A 24,280-nucleotide genomic window follows, 5' to 3' on the forward strand; every position below is an offset into this window, starting at 1 on the left:
TCCCATATAATGTAAGTGAAAACACATTGCTTTCATCTTTAAAAAAAAAAAAAAAAAGATTTATTTATTTATTATGTAGCGTTCTGTTTGCATGTACACCTGCATGCCAGAAGAGGGTAACAGATCTCATTATAGATGACTGTTGAGCCACCACAAGGTTGCTGGAAATTAAACTCAGGACCTCAGAAAGAGCAAACAATGCTTTTAACCTCTGAGCCATCTCTCCAGCTCTGCTTCCAACTTTAAGATACTGTATAATTGCTGTGAATTTGTAATTAATTTTTAAGTAAAAGTTCTCAATTTAGCTCAAACTTTAACTTTTATAAAATAGCATTGATAAAAACAGCAGGGTGAAGCTGTATGATGGCACACACAATGTATGTTGAGACGAGACTGATATGAATTCAAAGACAGCTTAAGCTATAAAACATGAGATCTTGATTGGCCTGGCACAATGAGACATTGTTCTGAAAAAAATAAAATAAGGAAAAGCAAGCTATTATAATTTCAATATTTACTAATAAGTAGCGAAGATAAATACTTGCAGGATATTTGATCCCATTGTGAACCCCAAGATTGTGAACTGTAAAAGCCTGTTTCTTGTTTGGTGTGGCTCGGATCTAACACATATCTTTAACCCAAGAGCTTTCTGTTTACTCTAAACAAGTACTTATGGTTTTGGCTCAGCCCTACCACACACCTTTAATCTAAGAACTAAATTAAGTAAATCATAGGTCTAGGTCAAGAGGCAGAAAATGAAACCAGCTGACAGGGATTAAACAGAAAGGAGGTACAGTGAGAGAAGGGTATAAGATAGAATGGAGAAGAAAAATGGGCTTTCGGCTTTTTTCTTCTGTGATGTTGGCTGAACACATATGGTACATAGGCATACAAAACACCCATACACATAATTTTTACAGCTAAGGATATAGCTCAGCAGAGTAACTTTAAAGTCTTTAATTCAATCCCCAGTATCACACACAAACACATACAAAGTAAAACAAAACAAAACAAAAAAAACTACAACACTTAAGGATTATTTTTGTTAGCTTAGTTCAAATGTAAACTGTTGGGGGTTGGTCTGATGCTTGTATTTTGATGCTAATTACTGGCTCTCAAGATCTGGTTATTGCCCAGATACATCTATCCTTGTTGTGTAAACTGCTGAAGACATTATACCTGACTGGTTAATAAAAAAGACCTGTACCTGGGCAGGGCAGAAGAAGATAGGTGTGGATAAGGTTTCTGTGCTTCAGGGACAGGAGAGTCACAGAAAGGAGGCAGAAGCAAAGAGAGGAAAGAAGCCAAGATGGGTTAGCATGGGAAAGGAACCACATGGGCCAGGAGAAAGGACTCCAAAAGTGGCGTGGAAAGGACTGATCCAGATGAAGGATAAGCAAGTATTTATGGAATTATAGATGGAAGGTAGCCCAGATAAGAACGGTTAAGACGGATGTCGTTGGAGGGGGGCTGGAAGGTGGATAGTGAGGTTGCTGAGATAGCATAGGTGGAATTATTTGCCCAGCCCAAGGTGTTATAAATCAGTTATAAAATCTAACAGCTATCTGTGTCTTATTGATTATGGCAGCACGTTAAATAATACCGCCATAATAATTACAGGGTTAATAAACGACAATATGTAGCCTGACACCCATTATTTCCAACAACATTAAAAAAAGTACTAAAAGAGCATGAAATAAACATTATTTTGAATTATGAATTCTAGTTTATCATAGGAAAAGCAGACAGATAATTTGTAAATCTGTGTGTAATACTTACAAAGATCCAAGCACTGTGCTATCTTCTAAGTAAAACTATATTGTTTTATGTATGTAAATTAAAGGAAAATGTGGTAAAAATTAGAAGTACCAAAACAATTTTGATTATGAATGATAAATACAACTATTATTGTTACTATATTTTGAGACAAGGTCTTACTTTGCAGCCCTGAGTGGCCCTGAATTCATAGAAGTGCCTGCCCTTGCTTCCTAAGTACTAGAATTAAAAAGCCTAAGCCATCATACCCACTAATATAAACACTTATTTTTTTTTCCCCAGAGAAGATATCATGTAGACCAGACTGGTCTGGCTTTTTTATTTTTTAGACTTATCTAGGTATATGAATAGATGTGTGCACCTTTGGGCTTGGGGACCAAAAACGTACGATGCCTAACTTGCTATGTGGATATTGGAATCAGAGCTCTTATCCCATGACTAGCAGCAAATGTTCTTAACCATTAATGCCATTTCTCCAGTCCCATGGCCTTGTACGCATGATTCTCCTGCTTGTACTCCTAACCCTTGGGAGACTGGAGCAGGAGGATTATCTGGACCAGTCTGTATTACAGTCTCTATTGAGGCCCTGTTTCAAAGAAGCAAGATCAGAAAGTAGGTCCATAAGCATATTGTCTCAACATCAGATCTTCCAAGTAGGTGATGTGTGTATAGTAAACTTAAAAAAAAAATAGTAATTAAATATTAAATCAAAATTGATACCTTTTTCTTTTAGAATCTAAGAAAGAGCCTTACTATGTAGTTTAGGCTCCTTCTAAATCCTGGGTGTACAACAACACCCAGTTTACAAACCCCAAAGTAAAGTGTGGCAGTTCACATCTTTAATCCCAGCACTCAGGAGGCAGAGGCAGGGGATCTCATAGTTTTTGTGGCCAGCCTGGTCTACAGAGGGAGTTTTAGGACAGTCAGGAACACAGAGAAACCCTGTCATGGGAGTGGGGAGGGGGTATATTATATCTGTTGGTATAACATTCTTGTGGCATACATACAATTTACTCTTGTTCATTCAAATGCTACCCCACTATCTGGTTTCAATCTAGACACTGCATTGTAATGCTTATTCTAAGAATCACCTGTCTCCTTTGTGTAAACAAGCCACCATTTGTTCTCTATGTTGCCAAAAAAAACAATTAGCCAATACTGGGAAATCCTGGTCCAGAGGGGAGGAGAAAGAAAGGAGTGGGAGAAAAGATCCATGAGGAGAGGACCTGAAAACATCAGGAGAAACGAATTGAATCTAAGATATGACTAAAAAGCACGTATAATGTGGGAAATCTGAATGGGAGAAGCTATGCAGGCTTGGAGGTTTAGGATGGAGTTATTATTGCCCAGCACTGTGCTCTAGGTCAATTAAATAAATCCTAGTCTCTATGTGTATACAGCTGGTTTAAGCATAACTGCTGTTTAGCTAAAAGATAAATCAATATTAAATATTAATAATCATCAACACATATCCTTTTGAAGATGTTCTGTTTTAACTAATTTATATCATAATGCAATAATTTTGGTTTATCTTTTTATTCATCATGAAAAGAAACATATGTAAGTGCTACTGTTCATGGCATCTGTTGAGTAGTTATCATTACTACTTTATGAAGTGGAAAAGAATGGTAAGTGACTTATGCACGGCTACACAATATTGTAGACGGAATTGGGTTTCCATTTATGTCATACTGTCAGTTAATTCCATTCATTTTTCCCATGCTGCTGTTATTCTAATTAAAATACCACATGGACCAATTGTTTATTATAACCCTCCAAAAACAATCACAGGAGAAAAAAATTAAAGTTTCTTACTCTTCAATCTTTTGTCGCAGAAGCTCACAATCTTCTCTGTAAATCTGTATCTTGGGTCCATAAACATATTGTCTCAACATCAGATCTTCTGGGGTAGGTGATGCGTTTATAGTAAACTTAAAAAAATAGTAATCAGTCAAACAATCAATCAATAAGAATTGATACCTTTTTCTTTACTATGTAGTTTAGGCTGAGCTGGAACTTTTGATCCCTTTGCCTAAACTTCTTGCCTTGTGACACCAAGTCTGATAGGCACTAGATGCTGAGCTTTGTTCTTTTCCTTTTTTTTTGAGAGAGTCTCATGTAGCCCAGGCTGGACTGGAACTTATTATATAGCTGAAGAACACACTGAACTACTGGTCCTCCCAAGTGCTGGAATTATAGAAGTGTACCAATACCTGGCTCAAAACTGGCATTTTGAGGACAAAACCACATACAAGAACAAATTCAAATTTTAGAATGTCTATTTTAAAAAGTTATACAAAGAGGCCTGGGTATGTAGCTCAGTTTAGGGTGCATGAGGTTCTAGGTTCAATCCCCAATACTGTGGGGAAAAAGTTATGCAAAGAAACTTAAAACATTATATGAAGTTTACACAGGAAGTTAGCAGTTCAAACATGAATTCAAGTTTCTAACTTCAAAGTCTACTCTTCTACAGGTGTTCAGGTGAGTTAAGATAATGACTTACAGGACTGAAAGTGGTTTAAAATGATTATGAATTATTTTAAGAAAATCAGGGATTGGAAAGATGACTACCGTAAATTGTCCTGATTTCTAAGCAATTACATGCATGTGAACATACACACATACGTGAATGTAATTTTAAAAGATCAATATAGCCAGGCATGGTGGCGCAAATCTTTAATCTCAGCAGGCAGGTGTGTATCTGTGAGTTCTAGGCCAGCCTGGTCTATAAAGCAAGTCAAGGACAGACAGGGCTCTGTTACACAAAGAAATTCTGTTTTGAAAAACCAAAAAACGAACAAACAAACAATTTTTAAAAACTAAGTTTAGCAAAAACCACTTTAAAATAGAAAGGAAAAAAAAATACATCAAGGCAGTGGATCATGACTGCAATCCCAGCATTTAGGAGACTGAGGCAAGAAAGGTCTTGTCTTTGTGAGTTCAAAACCATCTTCTGCTACATAGTAAATTCCAGCGTGGCTTGAACTAGAGTAAGAACTTTGTCTCAACCAACCAACTAACCCACCCATCCACTCATCAAAGAATAAAACAGTTCGTTATGTTTTACAACCCTAGTTTAAAGACAAATGAATGTATCCTATTTTGGAAAAAACAAAAACTATATCAGCTTTTCATTGCATTACTTATGAAAAGGATTTATTCTTTTTTTTTTTTTTTTACAAGCAGCACAGCACAGAATAAGTAATTTTTCCACTCTAAACTTGGTGCTTATCTATTAAATGGCTGGAACACGGTGTCTACTTTGTGAGCATGAGGACTGGATTCAAGACCCAGGACCTGGTGTGTGTTTCGTTTGCATGTGTGCGTGTGCGTGTGCATCGTTCACGCCTGGTGCCTTAGGCAGCCAGAAGCGGGCATCAGATCCCCTGGGAGTGGAGTTACAGAGCTGTGAACCTCCATGTGGGTGGGTGCTAGGACTCAAATCTGAATCTTCCGCAACAGAAGCTAGTGCTTTTAATCACTGTGTCATCTCCTTGGGACCCAAGCTATTTATTTTGAGACAAGGTCTCACATAGGTGTGTGTGTGTATATATATATATTTATATATATATATATATATATATATATATATATATAAATATATATAAAATCAATACTTGGGTTCTTCAGGCCAAGGAGTTCTTCAACCTAATTATATTTTATGAGTTACATTACTTTAGCTTGAACTACTCTGTCATGAGAATTTTTAATTTTGGTTTCTTTAAGAGATCCACAGTAGAGCTCAGAGTCTTATGGAAGAGTTGGGGGAAGGATTGAAGAACCCAGAGGGGTCAAGGACAACACAAGAAGAACTACAGAGGGCTCACAGAGACTGAACTACCAACCAAAGAGCATGCATGGGCTGGACCTAGGCACCCTACATATATGTGGCAGATGTGCAGCTTTGTCTTCATGTGGGTCCCCTCATAACGAGCGGGGGCTGTCTCTGACTCTGACGCCTGCCTTTGAATCCCTTTCTCCAAGCTGGGCTGCCTTGTCTGGCCTCAGTGGGAGAGGATGTGCTTAGGAATGTTGTAACTTGATGTGCCAGGGTGGGTTGGTACCCATGGAGGGGACCTCCCCTTCTCTAAGGAGAAAGGGAGGAAAGAATATGGGAAGGGGAGCTGTGAGGGTGGCAGTTGGAGAAAAGCAGGTAGGGGGGCTATGATTGGAATGTGAAGTGAATAAATAAATTAATGAAAAACAATCACAGAAATGTTTTGGGAATAAGTTTTCATTTTAATGCCAGGGGTGGGAATAAGAGGCTACCTCACAGCAAATGACTATAATTTGCCTCATGCTCTAGTACGGAATTGGTTTTGCCAGCTGTAGGTGGCTTCTGAGAGTGTGTTCCACTGGCGATTACATTACTTTGCAGAGAATATATAAATGCGAGGGTCCTATGGGGCTGGCTGGCTGTTGTTGGCTGGGTAGTGGGTGGATGCTGTTGGTTGCAGTTTGTTAAAATAGTCATGTACAAAGAAACTGAGAATATCCTGATGGTGAAAATCAAACTTGCCCCAAAGAACACGTAATCAGTAGAAAGTAGTCTAATGATAACTTCATCCGCTTTCCCTTCTATCCTTTTTATCTCCTATCTAGTGTTGGGGGTTGAAAGGGAAGAAGTAAAAGAATAGAGAGGGTAAAGGAAAGGAACCCACAAAGCAGCTAACTCCAGTTATATCACTCCACAAACATGCAAGGATCATGGAGGACTATAAACGCACCCTCTGCCAGTTCAGCCAGTTGAGCTGCTACAACATAGACATATAAGGGAGCTGCAAAAAATGTCTATAAGGGCCAGCAATACCTCCACTCCCACCAAAAACATGTTGCCCACTTTTACTCTACAGAGACTCACAGTCATCAAAGTCTTGGAACAGATGTCCACAGCTATGACCTCACTTTCCATGATCTACATATTCCATTTCTTTTGAACTCCCTCTACTTTAAGATTTTTCAAGTCTGTCTTCTTAAACATACCTTGGCTTTGCAGACACTAAGATTCAAAGATGAGGTTAGCTTTACCACGGAAGGAGAAGAAAACCTTGTGGATGTCAAACTGGGAGAGCTGTCACGCTGGATACTGATTTGAGGCCTCGCCTCCAAAGGCACCACTGGAGTGCTTTAGAGGTTCCAGGCAATACTGCAACAAGCACCCCAGTGAGGAAAGGAGCAGCATCAAGTATACAAACAGGCTGTTAGGCCTGGCAGCTCCAAGGCTTCATGCACAGCAGGCAAGCCTCTACCAACTGAGCTACATCTGCAGTTCATAGTTTTGACTTTTAAAAAATGCTTACTCTGGTGCAAATATTTTTTTGTTTTTTAAAGTATGATATATTTTAACTGAGATGAGTATTTTGCAAAGCAACTGTACTTACTTTGGCTGGGAGATTGCTCTGCCTGGGTTTCTGTATTAAGATGTGGACCTGAAGAAGTATGAAGAACTCCCTTATTGTAATTTGTCCATTCTTGAGTTTCTAAAAAGAAAGGGGAAAAAAAAAAAAAAGGATATTTTCTTTTTAATTTGAACATTTAATTTTTTAATTTGAACATTCAATTTAAACTCACTTTGACTCTAATTACATCATTCAATTCTAAACAGCTTAACCTACTGTGTTATGAAAATAGGCAAACATTAGCAAACCTTACTCAAGTAGATGTTTTATGAAACAACGTATCCTTCTATAGCACTAATTTGCAACCCAGTGTGACCTAGAATTCACAATGTTAGTCTCTCTAGTGCAAAAATGAAAGATACAGACCACTACACCCAGTCTAACATTTTTTAAGGTTATTTAAAATCATTTTCAAAATGCAAAATATTTGTCTCTTAAATTCTCCTTAATAAGGTCTAGGTGTTAGATCCCTTGAAAACATATTAATTCCCAAGGTCATATGCTAACAGTATATGGAAGTAAAGGATAACTGGATGAGCTTGTAATATTAAGACCCCCAGGACAGCATTGAGGACTCTGTAAGAGGAAAATGGACTCAAATTGGCAAACTTGTTCTACAGTCATGAGATGCTATGGGTCACATGGAGGTTCTGCAGGGTACCTCCAGCCTGGCAGCCTTACCACATTCTGAGCTTGTGGCAGTGCTATGCTTGACAAAGCCTAATGAACCACAAGATGGCTCTATAAACTACCCATTTTGTGGTATTCAGTTACTGCAAGACATAACAGACTAAGATAATACTTCATATAACTACTGTGTTGAATCCTTAACAAAGAAAACTAGCCTCTATATATTTGAAATACGTCATAATTTTAAAAAATTCTAGGGTTGAAGATAAAACATAGTTGGTAAAGTATCTGCCTAGCATTCATCCAGCTCTGGACTGGATTCCCCGTATGACATAAAATTTGGCATGTGGCCCATGCATGTAATCCTAACACTCTGGAGGTAGAGGCAGGAGGATCAAAGTTTGAGGTCACTTTCAGGTACACATTAAGTGTAAAGCCACATGGGACACATGGGAGCTACCTCAAAACCAAACCAAACCAAAAACAAAAACTAAGCCAGGAGTGGTAACACACATCTGTAATTCTAGCACTTGGGGAAGCAGAAAGATCAGGAGTTCAAGGCCAGCATTTGCTACATAGGGAGTTTAAGGATAGCAAATGCCTGAGATCCTGTCTCAAAAAAGAAAAAAACAAAACAAAACAATAATAAACTATTTTTAAAAAATAGCTGGGCATAGTGATCTTTAATCCCAGCACTTGGGAGGCAAAGACAGGCAGATATCTATGAGTTCCAGCCCAGCCTGGTCATAGAGTGAGTTCTAGGACAGCCACAACTCTGATACACAGAGAAACCCTGTATCAAAAACAAACAAACAAACAAACAAACAAAAATAGTGCATTAAAAGTGAGAAATAAAGCCAGGTAGTGTTGATGCATGCCTGTGATATTAACATTCAAGAGGCAGAGGCAGATAAATCACTGAGTTCCAGGCCAGACAGGTCTACAAAGCAAGTCCAAGACAGCCAGGGCTACATAGAGAAACCCTGTCTCATAAACAAACAAAACAAAAGTTAAGAAATAAGCCAGATGTGGTAGTGCACATGCTTTTAATCCCAAGATTTGAAAGACAGATGTAGACAGATCTCAGAGTTTGAGGCCAGCGTGATCTACATAGGCTGTTCCAAGCCAGCCAGGGCTATATCATAAGACTCTGTTTCAGTATAAACAAAGAAACAAATTAAAAGAATAAAAAAAAAAAAAAAAAAAAAAAAACATAGTGAGAAAGTGATCATGGGATGGATCAGCAGACAAGGGCACTCAACACCAACCTAGCAACTTGAGTTCTATTCTTGAGACCCATATGAGGGATAGACAGATCAATTTCTGCAAGTTGTCCTCAGACTGCCATATGTGTACTGTGGCCTCCATGCACTCACACACATACACACAAATAATAAATGTAAGAATGAATTAAAGTGAAACCTCATCAACATACCTCCCTCAAACTCTCTTCACAGATAGTGTCACCGAGAAATTGTGATTCCATTTGGCTATTACGCTGGGCTAGAAGCAAAGCAAAATTTATGTAATAAGCAAGTCAAAGCTAAACTGTAAGGCTTGGAATAGTGGTGTACACCTTTAATCCCAACACTGGATAGACACAAGCAAGAAGGCGGCCAGTGTAGTCTACATCACCAATTGTAGGCAACCAAAGCTACACAGTGAGACCCTGTACCAAAAACAAATCAATGAAAACTAAAATGTAAAGTTAATTTTAGTTATCCTTCAGATTTATGCGCTGTTCGTGACCCTGATGCACCCATTTATTAGGATGTTGCTGGGGATCTGTTCACTTAGAAAGACAAAGTATCTGTAATATAGTCTTAAGTCTCCATTCAGTGTTTCTCTACTAATTACAAGCTTTTGGAGAAAATGAACCATTCTTCTATAATACTTGTCATTTTATTAAGTTAAAAAAGTAAGTGAAATATTACTTTACTTATCAACTCTATAACCTAAAGGATTTATATAGCACTTAAATACTTCCTAAATTGAAATACACTTATTAATTATGAATTCAAATAACGTATTATTTATTCTTCATAAAGATCTTACTGCTGACATCCAGAGAAATTCCATCAGCCTTGAATGAATCCAGAGAGCTGCTGCAACTAGACGGTGTTCTGCTTTTTATCAATGCACTGTTGACATTTTTATTGATATCTCCTTCAGTGTGAAGATCAAAAACCTGAAATTACAAAAATATCAGCATAGGGGCCAGTCAAATGCCTTTGTCAGTAAAAGTACTTGCTATGTAAGCCTAGCGGTCTGAGTTCATTCCCAGAACCCATGTAAAGGCAAAAGAAGGTAACTGACTCCACTGTTGTTCCATGATATATGCTGTGGCATGTTCTTCCTTCCACAGCATGCATGTGCAAAAGTGTCTGCCCATGTACAAATTACATAATTAAAACACCAACATAAAGCTATGAGCTTGGTACTTACAGTGACTAAATTTCAAGCACCAACAAAAATACTAATTCTTTCCTTTTTTTTTTTTGTTTTTGGTGGAGGGGGTGGGGAGGTTCAAAATAGGGTTTCTGTGTGTTCTTGGCTGTGCTGCAACTTGCTATGTAGACCAGGCTGGCCTAGTCTACAGAACTAACAGAGATCTGCCTGCCTCTGCCTCCCAAGTGCTATGATTAAAGGGATAAACCACAAAAACCTGGCAAAAATGGTCATTTTAATCCCAATACTCAGAAGGCACACAGGTCTGACTCTGTGAGTACAAGGCTAACCTGGTCTACATTGCAAGTTCCAGGCTCAGCAAGGCTACACAATGAGAACCCTATCTCAAAACAAAAATAAAAACATTTGATTTAGCTTCAAATATCATTTTCATATACCCCCCCCATTTTTTTCTTGTAAAGTAGGATCTTGCTGTGTTGCCTAGCCTCGAACTTGCACTCCTTAGCTTCTCCAGTAGCTAAGATTATAGGTCCAACCACTGTATCCATCTACATGTCTTCTGGAGAAAAATTCTTTGCCTGAATGCTAGAATAAAAGCTTTATTATTAAAAGATTCTTTGGTACGTCCTTGGATATAATCCTAGTACCTCCAGTACTGTCTAGGGCAAGGAGGGAGATGCAGCTCAGTTTTTAAGATTGCGTTAAGCCCCAGAACTGCATAAAGTTGGGTATGGTGATGCACATATAATCCCAAAACTCCAGAGGAGAGCCAGAAGATCAAAGGCTTAGGTCATCAGTTCCAGGGCCACAGGAGACTCTCTTAGTATCGAGGGACTGAATATGGCTCAGAGCACTTGCTGCTCTTGTAGAAGACCGAGGTTCAGTTTCCAGTACCTACATGGAGGCCTCCAATTATCTGTGACTCCAATTCGGAAGCCATTTTCATGCTTCTGCAGACATCAGGCATATATGTGATATACATACATACATGTATGTAGGCAAAACACTCATACACATAAAATAAAAATAAATATATCTTTTTAAAAAAGTATCTAGTGCTGTGGTTCTCAATCTGTGGGTTGTGATCTCTTTGTGGGTAGCACGGATGCTACCACAGGGGTTGTCTTCACACCATCAGAAAATACAGATATTTACATTATGGTTTACAGCTGTAGCAAAATTACAGTTATGAAGTAGCAATAAAAATAATTTTATGGTTGGGGTTGCCACAAGATATTAAAGAATTACAGCTGGGAGCTAAAGTGATGGCTCAACGGTTAAGAGCACTGGTTGCTCAGTCAGAGTTCAATTCCCAACCATCTATAACTATAGTCCCATGAGATCTGATGCATTCTTCTGGTGTGCAAATGTACATGCAGACAAAACACCCATATACACAAAGTACAAAAATATATGGTCACAGCATTAAGGAAGGTTGAGAGCCACTGATTAAGAGTATAGTAAATGGATATTTAATATTTGTTTAACAAAATAATAATTTTCATAAAATCTAGTCAGATTTAAGTGTTATATTACTATTATTAGTTTCTCAAAGCTTTGGCTATTTTCTCATCACCTCACCTCAGAGCCACTGAAACAATCTTCTGTACTTACTCATATTGGTTTTATTTTTATATTGTTTTGTTTAAGACCAGGTCTTGAAACAGGGTTTTTTTTGTGTAGCCTTGGCTTGTCCTGAACTCACTTTGTAGACCAGGCTGGCCTCAAACTCACAGAAATCCACCTGCCTCTGCTTCTCTGAGTGCTGGGATTACAGGCATGTGTCACCACCCCTGGCTTCGAGGAGATTCTCCCTCCCACCCCCAAGGAGATTCTTATACACAAAGTAATGCTTACAAATCACCAGCAAAGTGACTGAATATTTAGATTATAGAAATCTGACCTGGCATTATAGAGAACATCTGTGATTTCAGCACTTGGGAGGTAGAGGCAAAAGAACTACAAGTTTGAGGCTATTCTAGGCAATAAAGTAAGATGCTGTCTCAAAAAGTCAAGACAATTCTAATACTGGGTATTTGTACAACTTTTAATTTCATTTTTGTGGGTATTTTTCACTATGATTGTTTTGTGATAGGATCTTGTTTCACAGCCCAGGCTGGCAGTTAAGTCACAGTGATCTTCTTACCTCAGCCTTCAGAGTGCTGGGATTACAGTTACAGGCCAACACATCATTATCTTAAAGGTTCTTACCAAACGACCTCTGGTAATTCTACACAGGAATATATCTCTAACCTATATTAAGTAGAAATAGTTTCTACTTGCTTAGTAGAACATATACAAGTTTAAAAATATAGCTGAGTATGGTAGGATATACCGTACTCAGGTATATGGTATATAAGTAGTAATCCTGACAGTGAGAAAATTGCAGTAGCAGGATTGTAGAGCACCTATATCATAAACAAAAATACAAAATTCAATAACACTTGAACATTGGAATCAGGACAGCTTACCTCCTGATCTTGTGCACTATCATGTGTTCGGATTTTTTTCTCACTTACAACATTATCATCTTCTTGTACCCAGGCTCTTTTCTGGGCACCACAGGTTTCTATTTTGTTTTCAGATGGTAAAATCTCTTTGTGATGTGTGTCAATCAGAGCATTTTCTTCGATGTCTAGGCTAACAGAGTCTGATGAAAATATCTCACCAGGATACATAGGGAGATTTTCCTCATTTATATACTGAGATGGACTCAAATTCGGTTTGGCTGCAACAAATCCAATGCCTGAATCTTTCCTAGAAACTGGCGGAGTTTCTAGGTGAATTAAGTCCGTCGCATCTGCTGGAATTTGCTCTAGGTCATCAACACCAGTGATACTACAATTTCTCTTGTTTGGTAATTTGGGTAAGAAGATTCCCAATGAACATCTTCTAGTTTTGTCTTTAACAATTGCTTTTGGTGATAGAGATGTAGCCTCAGCCCCCTTATGAAAAGTTGTACTTTCTTCATCTCCATCATCACTGGAGCCTAGGTTATGTATTGCTGTAGCTTGTACCATACTCATGTTATTGTGTGGCTGTTTTCCTGCTTCAAGTAACTGTTCTGCAGGAGGTAACACATGAACAGTCGGAAAGTCTAAAACCTCAGTTTTTCTATTCAAATCACTCAGACTTGGTTTGACACTGCTAAAACATGAAACATTAGATGGAACCATAGAGCCTGATGCTTCTCTTGCATTGGCATGGACTCGAATGACTTGTGTTGTCAGGCCTGAATTACTATGGCAATCAGTATCTGTATTACACTTAACTGTTTGAATACTTTCATTCAGTTCTTTTTTGTAGGCTACAGCAAAGTTTTCCTCGTTAGTAAGCATTTTGGTTTCATTTTCACGTGTGGGTGCAGACTTCTCTGTAAAAAAAGATGAAGTCTTCTTTCCAGCCAATACTCCTTCATCTTTATTGACAGCACCCTGCCCTTTTTGAGTTGATGGGGGCTGCTGGCCTGAGAGAGGAGGCTGAGAAGCAACATTAACATCAACAACAAAGGTCTCCCCCTGATCCTTTGAGACTTTAGTCATCTCCCCCAGAGGCTCTTTTATCAGATATTGATCTTTAAGCAGTGCTACGGCACTTTGAGTTTGGCAATTATTGGCTTTCTCCTTATTTTTATCATACAAGGATATATTACCATCCAAATTATCAGAAAAAATAACATCTGGTAAAGAGGAATACTTGTCACTGAATCTACATGCAGAAGTTACATGACTGTGTGTAAAATCCACATTTCTTCCATCTGTACTATTTAATGGACAGGTTTCAAGTTTAGTTTGTTTTAATATATTGGCCTCCACACACTTTCCTACAACTTCATCTAGATCAGCTTTATGAATCTTGTTGATTTCCACTGTACTCTGAGAGCCAAATAATGTATTAGAAGGAATAACAGTTCTTATATGGTGTTTTTCAGCTACTGTTTTTTTTGTGATTTCTTGAATACTGCTATCACTTTCAGGACCACTCAAGTTTTTGGCTGCTGCCATTCCTAATTTAGTATTGTCATGAAGTGCTTTCTCTTTGGCTTGACAATCAATGAAAACTGTATGGGACTTGGTGACATCCAGATCACCGAGATTATCTAGAAACACTACAGTTTTGTCCATAGGTACAGTAGTTCTTTCATCTGGTGGGACAGTTTTATATTCTGAAGCAGTGGCTTGACTTCTAGAGAGCTCTGTGTCCTCCGGCCTGTGTGCAGACAAAACCAGTTTAGAAGTTCCTGCCAATGGCACAAAACTTAAGCTCTCTCTTTCTTCTAGGCTATTTTTATTACAGGTTTCCACCACAGAATTCTGAGTGGTATCTCTATTATTTTTATCATTCACTAGAAATGTAATGGTCTTGTTTTTGAGCCCAAGGCTTTTGTCTGAAAGTTGTTCATGGAGAAATCCAGGCTTTTGTACATCATTAGTTTCTTTTCTAAGTCCACTATTAGATCCTTCCTCTAGTACTATCAGCTGGCTGCCTTCTGCTGCTGGACAGTTGCTTTTACTGTTTTTTGAAATGGAAACAATCTCTTCAGCAGAAGTAGACATCACTTTTGGCCTTTGTAGGCTTTCCTCTTTGGGTAATTCAAAGTCAAATCTGTCTGGAAGTACACCTTTCACCTCTGCTTGGTAGTCAATGAAAACAGTATGTGACTTTGTAATTTCTAGTTCCTCATGATCATTTATAGACATCAAAGTCTTATCTAGATGACCAGGAGTTATTTCATTTGGTGAGATAATTTTACATTCTAAAGGAGTTGTGTGACTTTTAGTGATTTCCATTTCATCCTGTCCACATGCATTCAAAATGGTTTTAGAAGTTCCTGCTAAAGGTACTAGGTGAGAATCATGTTTATCTAATAGAGATGTATGGTTTATTTTCACTGTGTGACTCTTGGTGATATCCATATCATTCTCATTACCCTCTGAAAATAAAATAGTTTTATCAATTTTCAGCCCACCAGCACTTTTTCTTCCACAAAATTTTTTTTCCTTCAAAAATTCAGGTTTATGTATACTTCTGTCCTTTAACATGTCCATATCATTAGTTGGTAATACTCTAGTGTTTTCTATAGGAATGTTCACAGCTATCTTTCTGCTTTCTGTTGAGAGTCCGCAGTCTCTGTGTTCTAAGTTAGGTTTACCATGTTCTTGTACCCCAGATGGACCAAACCCAATTACAGTAGTGTGGCTCTTGGTTAGATCCATAGTTTGTTCTTCCTCTGAAGAAATTATCATGTTAGCATGAGAACAGCCAGGATCATCTACATTTTTCCTCTGTGGTTCAAAAAGTTTAGAATGCTGGTCTTGTACTGCTTGTCCCAGTACTACTTGTTTATCGAGCTTTCCCCACTCATCTGAAGGACTTTTGCTGTGAGAGTAAGGATTGGCGACATTTTTTGATGTGAAGTCAAAAGTTGTAGGAACAGCTTCACTTCTTAACTTACTTGTGTGACTTTTAGTCAAATCCGTATCTTTACCTGTTAAGAGTTCAATCCTTCTGTCAGCCAATGAAACAGATAAAGTATTTGTCAGGCTCTGTTGTAATCTTTCCTTAGATACTTCAGGAATTGTAACATAATTTACATTCATTTTCTGATCTTCTAACATACGATTTTGAGGCATCATTTCTTTTTTAAATACTGGTATAGCTGTTGTTTTTTTTTTAATGTTTTCTTGATCTTGTTTGAATGTCATATTATCTATTGTAACTGTGTGACTCTTAGTAATGTCCATGTTATCCTCTTCTGAATAAATAGTTTTCTCTGTGAGTGGACCAGGACCTGTACTGGTACATATTTTAGAATATTTTTCATCAGGCTTCAGCAAATTTTTTTCCTCTCTTATACTTGATAGACACTTAGTCAGTTCCATTGCATCATTGTTACTAGAATAAAAAATTGTCTTATAACCTTCAATAGTTGGACTAGAATATATCGATTCTGAGGTTACAGCCAATGTGCTAGCACCTTGATTAGAAATCTGGGTGACTGGATGAGTTTCTACCTCCATAGTATGACTTTTGGTAACATGAATTTTATTTTCAGGGTTTGAGAAAGAACCTTGTAAAGCAGCATTTAGTTTATCCGTAAGAACTGTTTTCTTCTCTGGAGCTTCAGCCCCATCAACTGTTGTAACATTCATCATGACATGTTGAGTTTGAGTTTCTCTTTTAGATAAATTACTTCCTGATAGCAAAACCTGTATGGTATTGTTAGCTGTCAACTCCATACATTCATTGCCATAAATTGTATTATTATCTTTAAATTCTCCTAAGCTGGCTTCCCAAGCTGGAGGAATCCAAGTCTGAATATAGGCTGGTTGGCACTGGGTCAAATTCATGCCATCATCTTGTTCTCTAAAGATTCTAGTCCTATTACCACTATTTTCATCTACATTAAGAGACAAATGCATTTGATGCGTAGAAGAGGCACTGTTTGTTTCTTTGAAATAAACAGGTATCTCAGAATTTTCTTTGTCAAGCTCTGTAGAAGGAAAAGTACTGTATTTTCCTGTTTCCAATCTTTTTATGAAGTTGTTAGAATTTATCTTTTCTGAGAAAGTGTTTTGACCTATGGAAATTTTGGGACATTCTAATTCCTGTTTAATTCTTGAATTTTCAGAATGACACTTTAAATTCTCAAGAAAGGACGTGGTATCTATTTTTGTGAAGTTTTCATTTTTGGTACAATTTGAAAGGCCTTTGGTAATCATCACAGTGTGACTTGCTGTCAGGTCCATCTGGTTTTCATTTGAAAAGATGACTGTCTGGTCATCTGCATGTTTCCTTTCATGGCTGTAGTCTATAACTGAAAACTACAATGAAAGAAAAATAGAAAAATTAGAGCAGACATAGATTTTTTTTCTAATTCATTATTTTACTTATTTTTCTGCCTGTATATATGCCTATGAACCACATGCATGCCTCCTGCCTGTGGAAGCCAGAAGAAGATATTAGATTCCCTGGAACTGGAGTTATAAATGATTGTGAGCTGCCATGTGGGTGCTGAGAATTAAACCCAGGTCCTCTCAGCCATTTCCCTAACTCAAAATTAAGTTTTGAAAAAGATGTTTTATAACATGTATTATATAAACACAATGAGTAATGGTTTCAAGCTATACTGGCTTACTTAAATCAATGACTTATTATATTATATATAATATGTTATTATATTTTTTTTTCTCCTTAGGGCTAGGGATGTAGTTAACTGGTAGATTCTTGCCTACCATGCTTTCAGCCCTACTAACAGTCAGGAACTGGAGGCAGGAGGAACAGAAGTTCAAAGTAGCTGGACATAGTGATGTGATGCATGCCTTTGATCTCAGCAAATGGGAAGTGGAGGCAGGGCATCTCTGTGAGTTCAAGGCCAGCCCAGTCTACACAGTGATCTCCAAGACAATAAAGTTACATAAGTGAGACCTTATCTCAAACACTAAAAAGTTCAAGGTTATCTTTAAGGCCAGACTGAGCTGGAGACCCTGTCTCAAACCTTTCTTTTAAAGCTAAGGTCTATGAATAAATTACTTTTGGTAGTTTAGAGAAAATTAAAATTCAAAGTTACTTAGATGCCTTCTACAGTGATTAAAAAATTAAAAAGCACTGAATAGATGAAATGTAACCATAACGAAAATTCTGCATTGAATAGTTACTGAAACCCTAAATAAAAAGTCTCAGAAAGCCATAGGCACATACACACATATATAAAATTTTTTTTTTTTTTTTGGTTTTTCTAGACAGGGTTTGTCTGTGTAGCCTTGGCTGTCCTCGACTCACTTTGTAGATGGGGCTGGCCTTGAACTCACAGAGATCCGCCTGCCTCTGCCTCCCAAATGCTGGGTTTATAGGCCTGTGCCACTACACCCAGCTGCTAATTCATATTATACTATGTACTTCAGGGGTCTAGTTTCTTGTTATTCAAAGTTTAGTCTGTGCAACTGCATGCCAGTGTCATTCAAGAGATGATTAGAAATATATTCTTGAGCTCACGCCTGTAATCTCAGCACTCAGGGAGGCAGAGGCAGGCAGATCACTGTGAGTTTGAGGACAGCCTAGTCTACAAAGCAAGTCCAGGACAGTCAAGGCCACAAAGAGAAACCCTGTCTCCAAAATTAAAAAAAAAAAAAAAATTTACACACACACACACACACACACACACACACACACACACACACACACACAGTTTCTTGGGGGCCAGAAAAATGACTCAACAGTTAAGAATATTTTCTACTCTTTCAGAGGACCAAGGTTCAGCTCCCAGTACCTGCATGGCAGCTAGCAACTGTCTATAACTCTAGTTCAAGGGGATCTCGGATCCTCTTCTGGCTTCTCTGGGCACCAGCCATGCATACAGCGTACATATATACATGAAGCGAAGCAGTCACACATACTGTGACAAAATATTTAAGAAAAATAATAATCTCTCAAGAGTTTACCCTTTTCAACTAGGTACAAATTTGTCTGTCTACCTACACACAAACACAATAGATTTTTCATTTGTGTGATGTTGGGTATTAAACATAAACCCTTGCACATGCTAGACAAACTACTACTGACCTGTATCTTCAATGCAGAAAAAACCTCTATATTTATAAAATTCTAAGATATTTCATGCACTCATATAGTTTGAAAAGTTTTGGTACTTTTTAAATTGGCAATGACTTAATTGTCCTGGAAATATAGGAAGGTTTTACAATATAGGAAGGTTTTATATAAGGCTTTAATAACTTTAAGTTATCTCAAATTTATACTATTACATAAAATTTCATGTTATTTAACTGTCAAAGATTAAATTATAAGATACTTCCATGATTTCATACCTCCTTTTGTTGCACCTGAGTCTGAATAGGAGCACAAAGTAATGTATTCATACCTATAGAACAATAAGAAAAACATAAAGCACAAAGCAATGTATTCATACTTAAAGAATAGGAAAAACTTTATGCCAAGTGTCTGATTTCTTTTTAACAATCTTCATCAGTTATAAGTATGAACCAATGTCCTGGTTGCTTGGTGGTCAACCTGACACAAGCTAGAATTATCTGGGAAGGAGAACCTCAATTCAGAATATGCAAGTCTGAAGAGCATTTCCTAGATTAATGATTCATGTGGGTAGGGCCAGATCACTGTAGGGGTGGCATTCCTGACTCGGTGAACCTGCATTAAGAAAGCAGGCTGAGCAAGCCACATTGAACAAACCAGTAAGCAGCACTCCCTTGGTTTCTGCTTCAGTTCCTGCCTCCATGTTGTTCCTGTTTTGAGTTCCTGTTCTGACTTCCCATCATAATCAACTACAACTATAAACAAACAAAACCTTTCCTTGCCAAGTTGTTTTGGTCATGGTGCTTAACAGAACAATAGAAACTTAACTTAGACAACTAGTTACTAAACTCTTCATAAGACTTATGAATAAAACATCTTTAAGATTGGTGGCGGTATCGGGGTGTGGTGGCACACATCTGTAACCCCAGCACTCAGAAGACAAAGGCAGACAGATCTCTGTGTCTGATCTACAAAGCCAATCCAGGACAGCCAAGGCTACACAGAGATACCCTGTCTCGAGAAAAAAAAAAAAAAAAAAAAACAAAAAACAACGAAACAAAAAAAGATTGGTGTGGTGGTGCACACCTTTAATACCAGCACTCATGAGGCTGAGGAAGGTGGATCTCTGTAACATAAGTTTTGGTTTCTTTTAAAACTCAGTAACATTATGTAAATAATGTTTTTGTTTTAATCCCAAGTGTGGGATTTTAGTTTCGGCTTTAGTTTGTATACAGCTATTAATTGTCCAGAGCAGAGCATGGCTTTTGCCAGCTGGTAACAGCACAGAGAGCATCGTGGTCTAGGGCTCTGAGGATATAAATGACAGCCCAGAAAGAGAAAGTGTGGCGTGCGGTGTTGACATGTGGCGAATGGCAGTCTGGAGAGAGCAGAGAGAGGGACAGTGTAGAGGTTTGAAGCATAGACAGAGTGAAACACTTAAAGGCACAGCATCTTGGAGAAGACTGCTGGCTACATTTGCTTTTGACAGGGATTGGTATATCCCCCAAGGATATCTATCCTAAACAACCAGGAGAAGTAAAGGGGTCTGCAGCCCCCTCCCCACCAACCTTCTCATTCCTACCTAGGGTTGGGGTAAATGGTGGAAAGGAGATAAAGGCATAAATAACCCAAATAAAGTAGAGTTTTAAAAATGAACGCTACATACAGATCTCTGAGTTCAAGGCCAGCCTGGTCTACAGATCAAGTTCCAGGACTACAAGGGAAACCCTGTCTCAGAAAACATACAAACAAAAAAAATCTGAACTCTTATTTTCCTCCTTCCTACCGTCCTTTTCCAATGCTGGAGATCAAACCCAGGACCTTACACACAGCAAGCAAGTATTCTATTCCTGAGTTATGCTATGGTCCCTAAGAGCCTTTCCTGATGACAGAGAACAGTAATTATTATATCTATTTTGGAAATAAAATATTTTATCTGTATATAATTTTATTTATTCTATTTGTTTGCTTTTGTTTTTTCAGACAATGTCTATATAATCTTGGTTGGCCTGGAACTTACTATATAGACCAGAATAGCCTTGAACTCATAGCAATCCAAATACCACTGCCTTTCAAGTAGTAGAATTAAAGGTGTGTGCCACTGCACCTGGCATTAATTTTTACATTTTGTCTCAGGTATCCCAGGTTAGACTTGAACATGCTGTGTCAACAAGGAAGACCTTGAAGTTCTGATCCCCCTGCATCTAACTCCAAGACACTAGGATTACTAGTGTACACCACATGTTTGTGTCTGTGTCAGTTTAAAGGTATAGGATTATGAGATGTATTTGGTCATACTCACCAGTAATTGCACAGTAATTATCATCTGAATTCTTATTGCTAAAAAAAAAAAAAAAAAAGGCATTTTTATAAATTATATTTCAGATAATTATGAAGAATCACAATAGCTGAAAGACTTAGGAAAAGAGACGGACATAATGGCCCATGCCCTTAATCCCAGCACTTGGGAAGTAGTAGGTAGATCTCTATGGGTTCAAGGACAGCCTGGTCAACATAGTGAGTACAGAACCCACACACAGTAAGATCCTGTCTCAAACAAGCAAGAAAACAGACAAAAAAAAAACAAAAAAACTGTGAAAGAGGGTAATTAGCAGGAAATTACAGACCCTTACCTGAATGGTCTTAATAGTGTGTTAAACTAAGAACACTATAAAAATATGCATTAGTTGCCAGGCGTGGTGCACACACCTTTAATCACAGCACTTGAGAGGCAGAGGCAGGTGGAGCTCCGAGTTATTATATCTATTTTGGAAATAAAATATTTTATCTGTGTATAATTTTATTTATTCTACTTGTTTGTTTTTGTTTTTTCAGACAATGTCTATATAATCTTGGTTGGCCTGGAACTTACTATATAGACCAGAATAGCCTTGAACTCATAGCAATCCAAATACCACTGGCCAGCCTGGTCTACAGAGTGAAATCCAGGACAGCCAAGGCTACACAGAAATACCCTGTCTCAAAAAAGTAAAAAACAAACAAAAGTTTTATACTATGTGATAAATTTAAGACTTTATATATGAAAATGGAGTTTGTCATCACTACGAAGACTATATTGTACACTTATTTTTTAGATCTGGCTGTACATATGCTAAATTCTAGTTTGTATTTTAAATTAATGTTAAGTATTTGACAGAAGACATGGTTAAGTAACAAAAATATTTTTTAAAACTTCCAGTTAATAGGAATAAACAACCATGAAAATATAATTAGCATATGTCTCTTACTTACTGTAAAGTCAGCACATTTTTTCTGGCTTCTGTCTCTAAAAATAAAGTGAAAAAATTAAAAGTTGTTAGTGTAAGAATGCTAACAGCAAAAGGTTTTGAAGTTTTTACTATTTACCCTTCTGTCCTCCTGACTGAAAACACTTCGTTTCGTTTCCCCCTGCTCTGCCATTGTTATTTAGTGTTTTTTAGGTGTTTTGTGCTCTTATTTTTTCTCCTGAGATAAACTTTCAAAAGTACAAAGGAGTCTAGTTGCTATATAGCCCAGGCCCAGGTGTTGAATTTATTATCTTTCTGCCTCAGCCCTGGGAATGCTGGAATTACAGACGTGAACCCCCACCACCAGCTAAAGATATGCATGTGTGTGTTATTTGTATATGTTCATGTGGGTATGTATACATATACATATACATACACATGTATGGCATGTGTAAGCCAGAGGTCAATGTTGTATATCGCCCTCTATCACTTCCACTTTAATTGAGACAGTATATTTTTCACTTAACCTGAAGCTCACTGATTTGGTGAGCATAGTTTGGCCAGTGAGTTCTAGGGATCATTCTCAGAGCTAAAATTATAGACACACTGGGTTTGAATAAGAGATGGTTCCCATAGCCCTGGGCATTTGAAGACTTGGTCCACAGTTAGTAGCAATGTCTGATAGGTTGGGGAAGTGTGGCCTGCTAGAGGAAATATGTCATTAGCGGCAGGCTTGTAGAGCAAAACAGGCTTACCTATGGCCAGTTTGATCTCTCAAAGTTCAAGATATAAGCTCGAAGCTCACTAATCTAGCCACCACCATGCCTGTCACTTTCCTGCTATGAAAGTACGATAGACTCTTATCCGCCTGGAACCATAACCCCAAATAAACTATTTCTTCTATACACTGCCTTGATCATGGTGCTTCATCACAGAAATAGAAAAGTAACTAATTCAAGGTATGTACTAGCAAACCTGGCCCCCTCTCCCTTCACCACTTCACCTGTTTTATTTTGTTTGGTTTGGTTTAGTTTGGTTTTTCAAGGTAGCGTTTCTCTGTTTCTTGGCTGACTTGGACTTACTTTGTAGACCAGGCTGGCCTCGAACTCACAGAGTGCTGGGATTAAAGGTGTGTACCAACATGCCCAGCTTTTCGCCTGGCTTTTAAGTATGGCTAGAGATCTAAACGTAGGTCCTCATGCAAGTATGGCAATGACCTTACCAACAAGTTACTTCTCTATCCCTTAGAATAAATTATTTAAATAGTGAGATAGAACTGGCAAAATGACTAAGCAGGTGAAGTAGGACCCAAATCTAATGTTAGGAAACTACATGATGGAAAGAAAACAGAATTTCAACTGTCTCTTGACATGTCTTAAGATGCATGCAAATGTCACAGCCATGCACACGTGCACACACTCACACACAAACACACACAATTGAAAAAAAAAAAAAAACTAGCAGGACTTAAATCACATATACATATACGTATACCTGTAATTTCTGAATTTCTCTCTGCTTTCATATGAGACTCTGTCTGGAATACTCTAGAAGAAATAAAAATAAAAATTACTGAAAAACCTTTTAAAAAATTTTTATTATAGTTTTATTATTGACTGTGTGAAGTACTTTTTGTTAGTGTGCAAATTTATTTTTCTATTTAATAAATGTTAGCTCTGTAATTATATGTATGAAAAAACTTGCTTCGCTTTATTTTATTTCACTTTTTGAGATGTGTGGGCCATGCAGCTTTAGCTGGTGTAACCTGTAACTCCCTTTACAGAACAGACTGAGCTAGGGTGTGGTGGCACACATCTTTGACCCCAGCGCTGGGGAGACAGAGGCAGGGATCTCTGAGTTTGAGGCCTACAGATTAAATTCTAAGATAGCCAGGGTTGCACAGAGAAACCTTGTCTTGAAAAACAAAAAAACAACACAAATAACAAAATATGAGGACCTGAGCTTGGACCCCAGCAGTATATAATAAATGTCCCAGCACCTGAGAGGTAGAGACAGTTGGCTCTACCTCATTAACAGCCAGTCTAGCTAAGTCAGTAAGTTCGATGTTCAAAGAGGTACCCTGTCTCAAAAAGTAAGGTAAAGAGAGAGTGAGGAAGATATGCAAAATTGACCTCTGGCATCTTCACATGCATGCCTTCACAAACACACAAACACACAAACACACAAACACACACACACACACACACTTTATTTGGAAAAACAAATTATTTAATTTGGAAAAACAAATTATCCAAATAGAATACTACCAACGTATTTGACAGAGAAAAGTAT

General features: G+C 37.8%; 1 protein-coding gene across 1 annotated transcript in view; it reads right to left on the reverse strand.

Moving 5' to 3' along the window:
• Positions 1-23,529, reverse strand: part of Knl1 (kinetochore scaffold 1) — a 47,664-nt gene extending 24,135 nt beyond the window's left edge. Inside the window, exons 1-9 of the mRNA XM_055596767.1 lie at positions 23,483-23,529; positions 22,014-22,047; positions 21,064-21,101; positions 19,040-19,092; positions 12,686-17,038; positions 9,861-9,993; positions 9,241-9,308; positions 7,158-7,256; positions 3,592-3,707 (exon numbers count right to left, since the gene is read on the reverse strand). Coding sequence (XP_055452742.1) covers positions 3,592-3,707; positions 7,158-7,256; positions 9,241-9,308; positions 9,861-9,993; positions 12,686-17,038; positions 19,040-19,092; positions 21,064-21,101; positions 22,014-22,047; positions 23,483-23,513 — 4,925 coding nt within the window. The 5' untranslated portion in view covers positions 23,514-23,529. The remainder of the gene's footprint in view (positions 1-3,591; positions 3,708-7,157; positions 7,257-9,240; positions 9,309-9,860; positions 9,994-12,685; positions 17,039-19,039; positions 19,093-21,063; positions 21,102-22,013; positions 22,048-23,482) is intronic.
• Between the last annotated feature and the right edge of the window lie 751 nt (positions 23,530-24,280).

The sequence above is a fragment of the Psammomys obesus genome, unplaced genomic scaffold, assembly GCF_907164565.1.
Source record: "Psammomys obesus unplaced genomic scaffold, mPsaObe1.curated_primary_1811, whole genome shotgun sequence".
Lineage (NCBI taxonomy): Eukaryota > Metazoa > Chordata > Mammalia > Rodentia > Muridae > Psammomys > Psammomys obesus.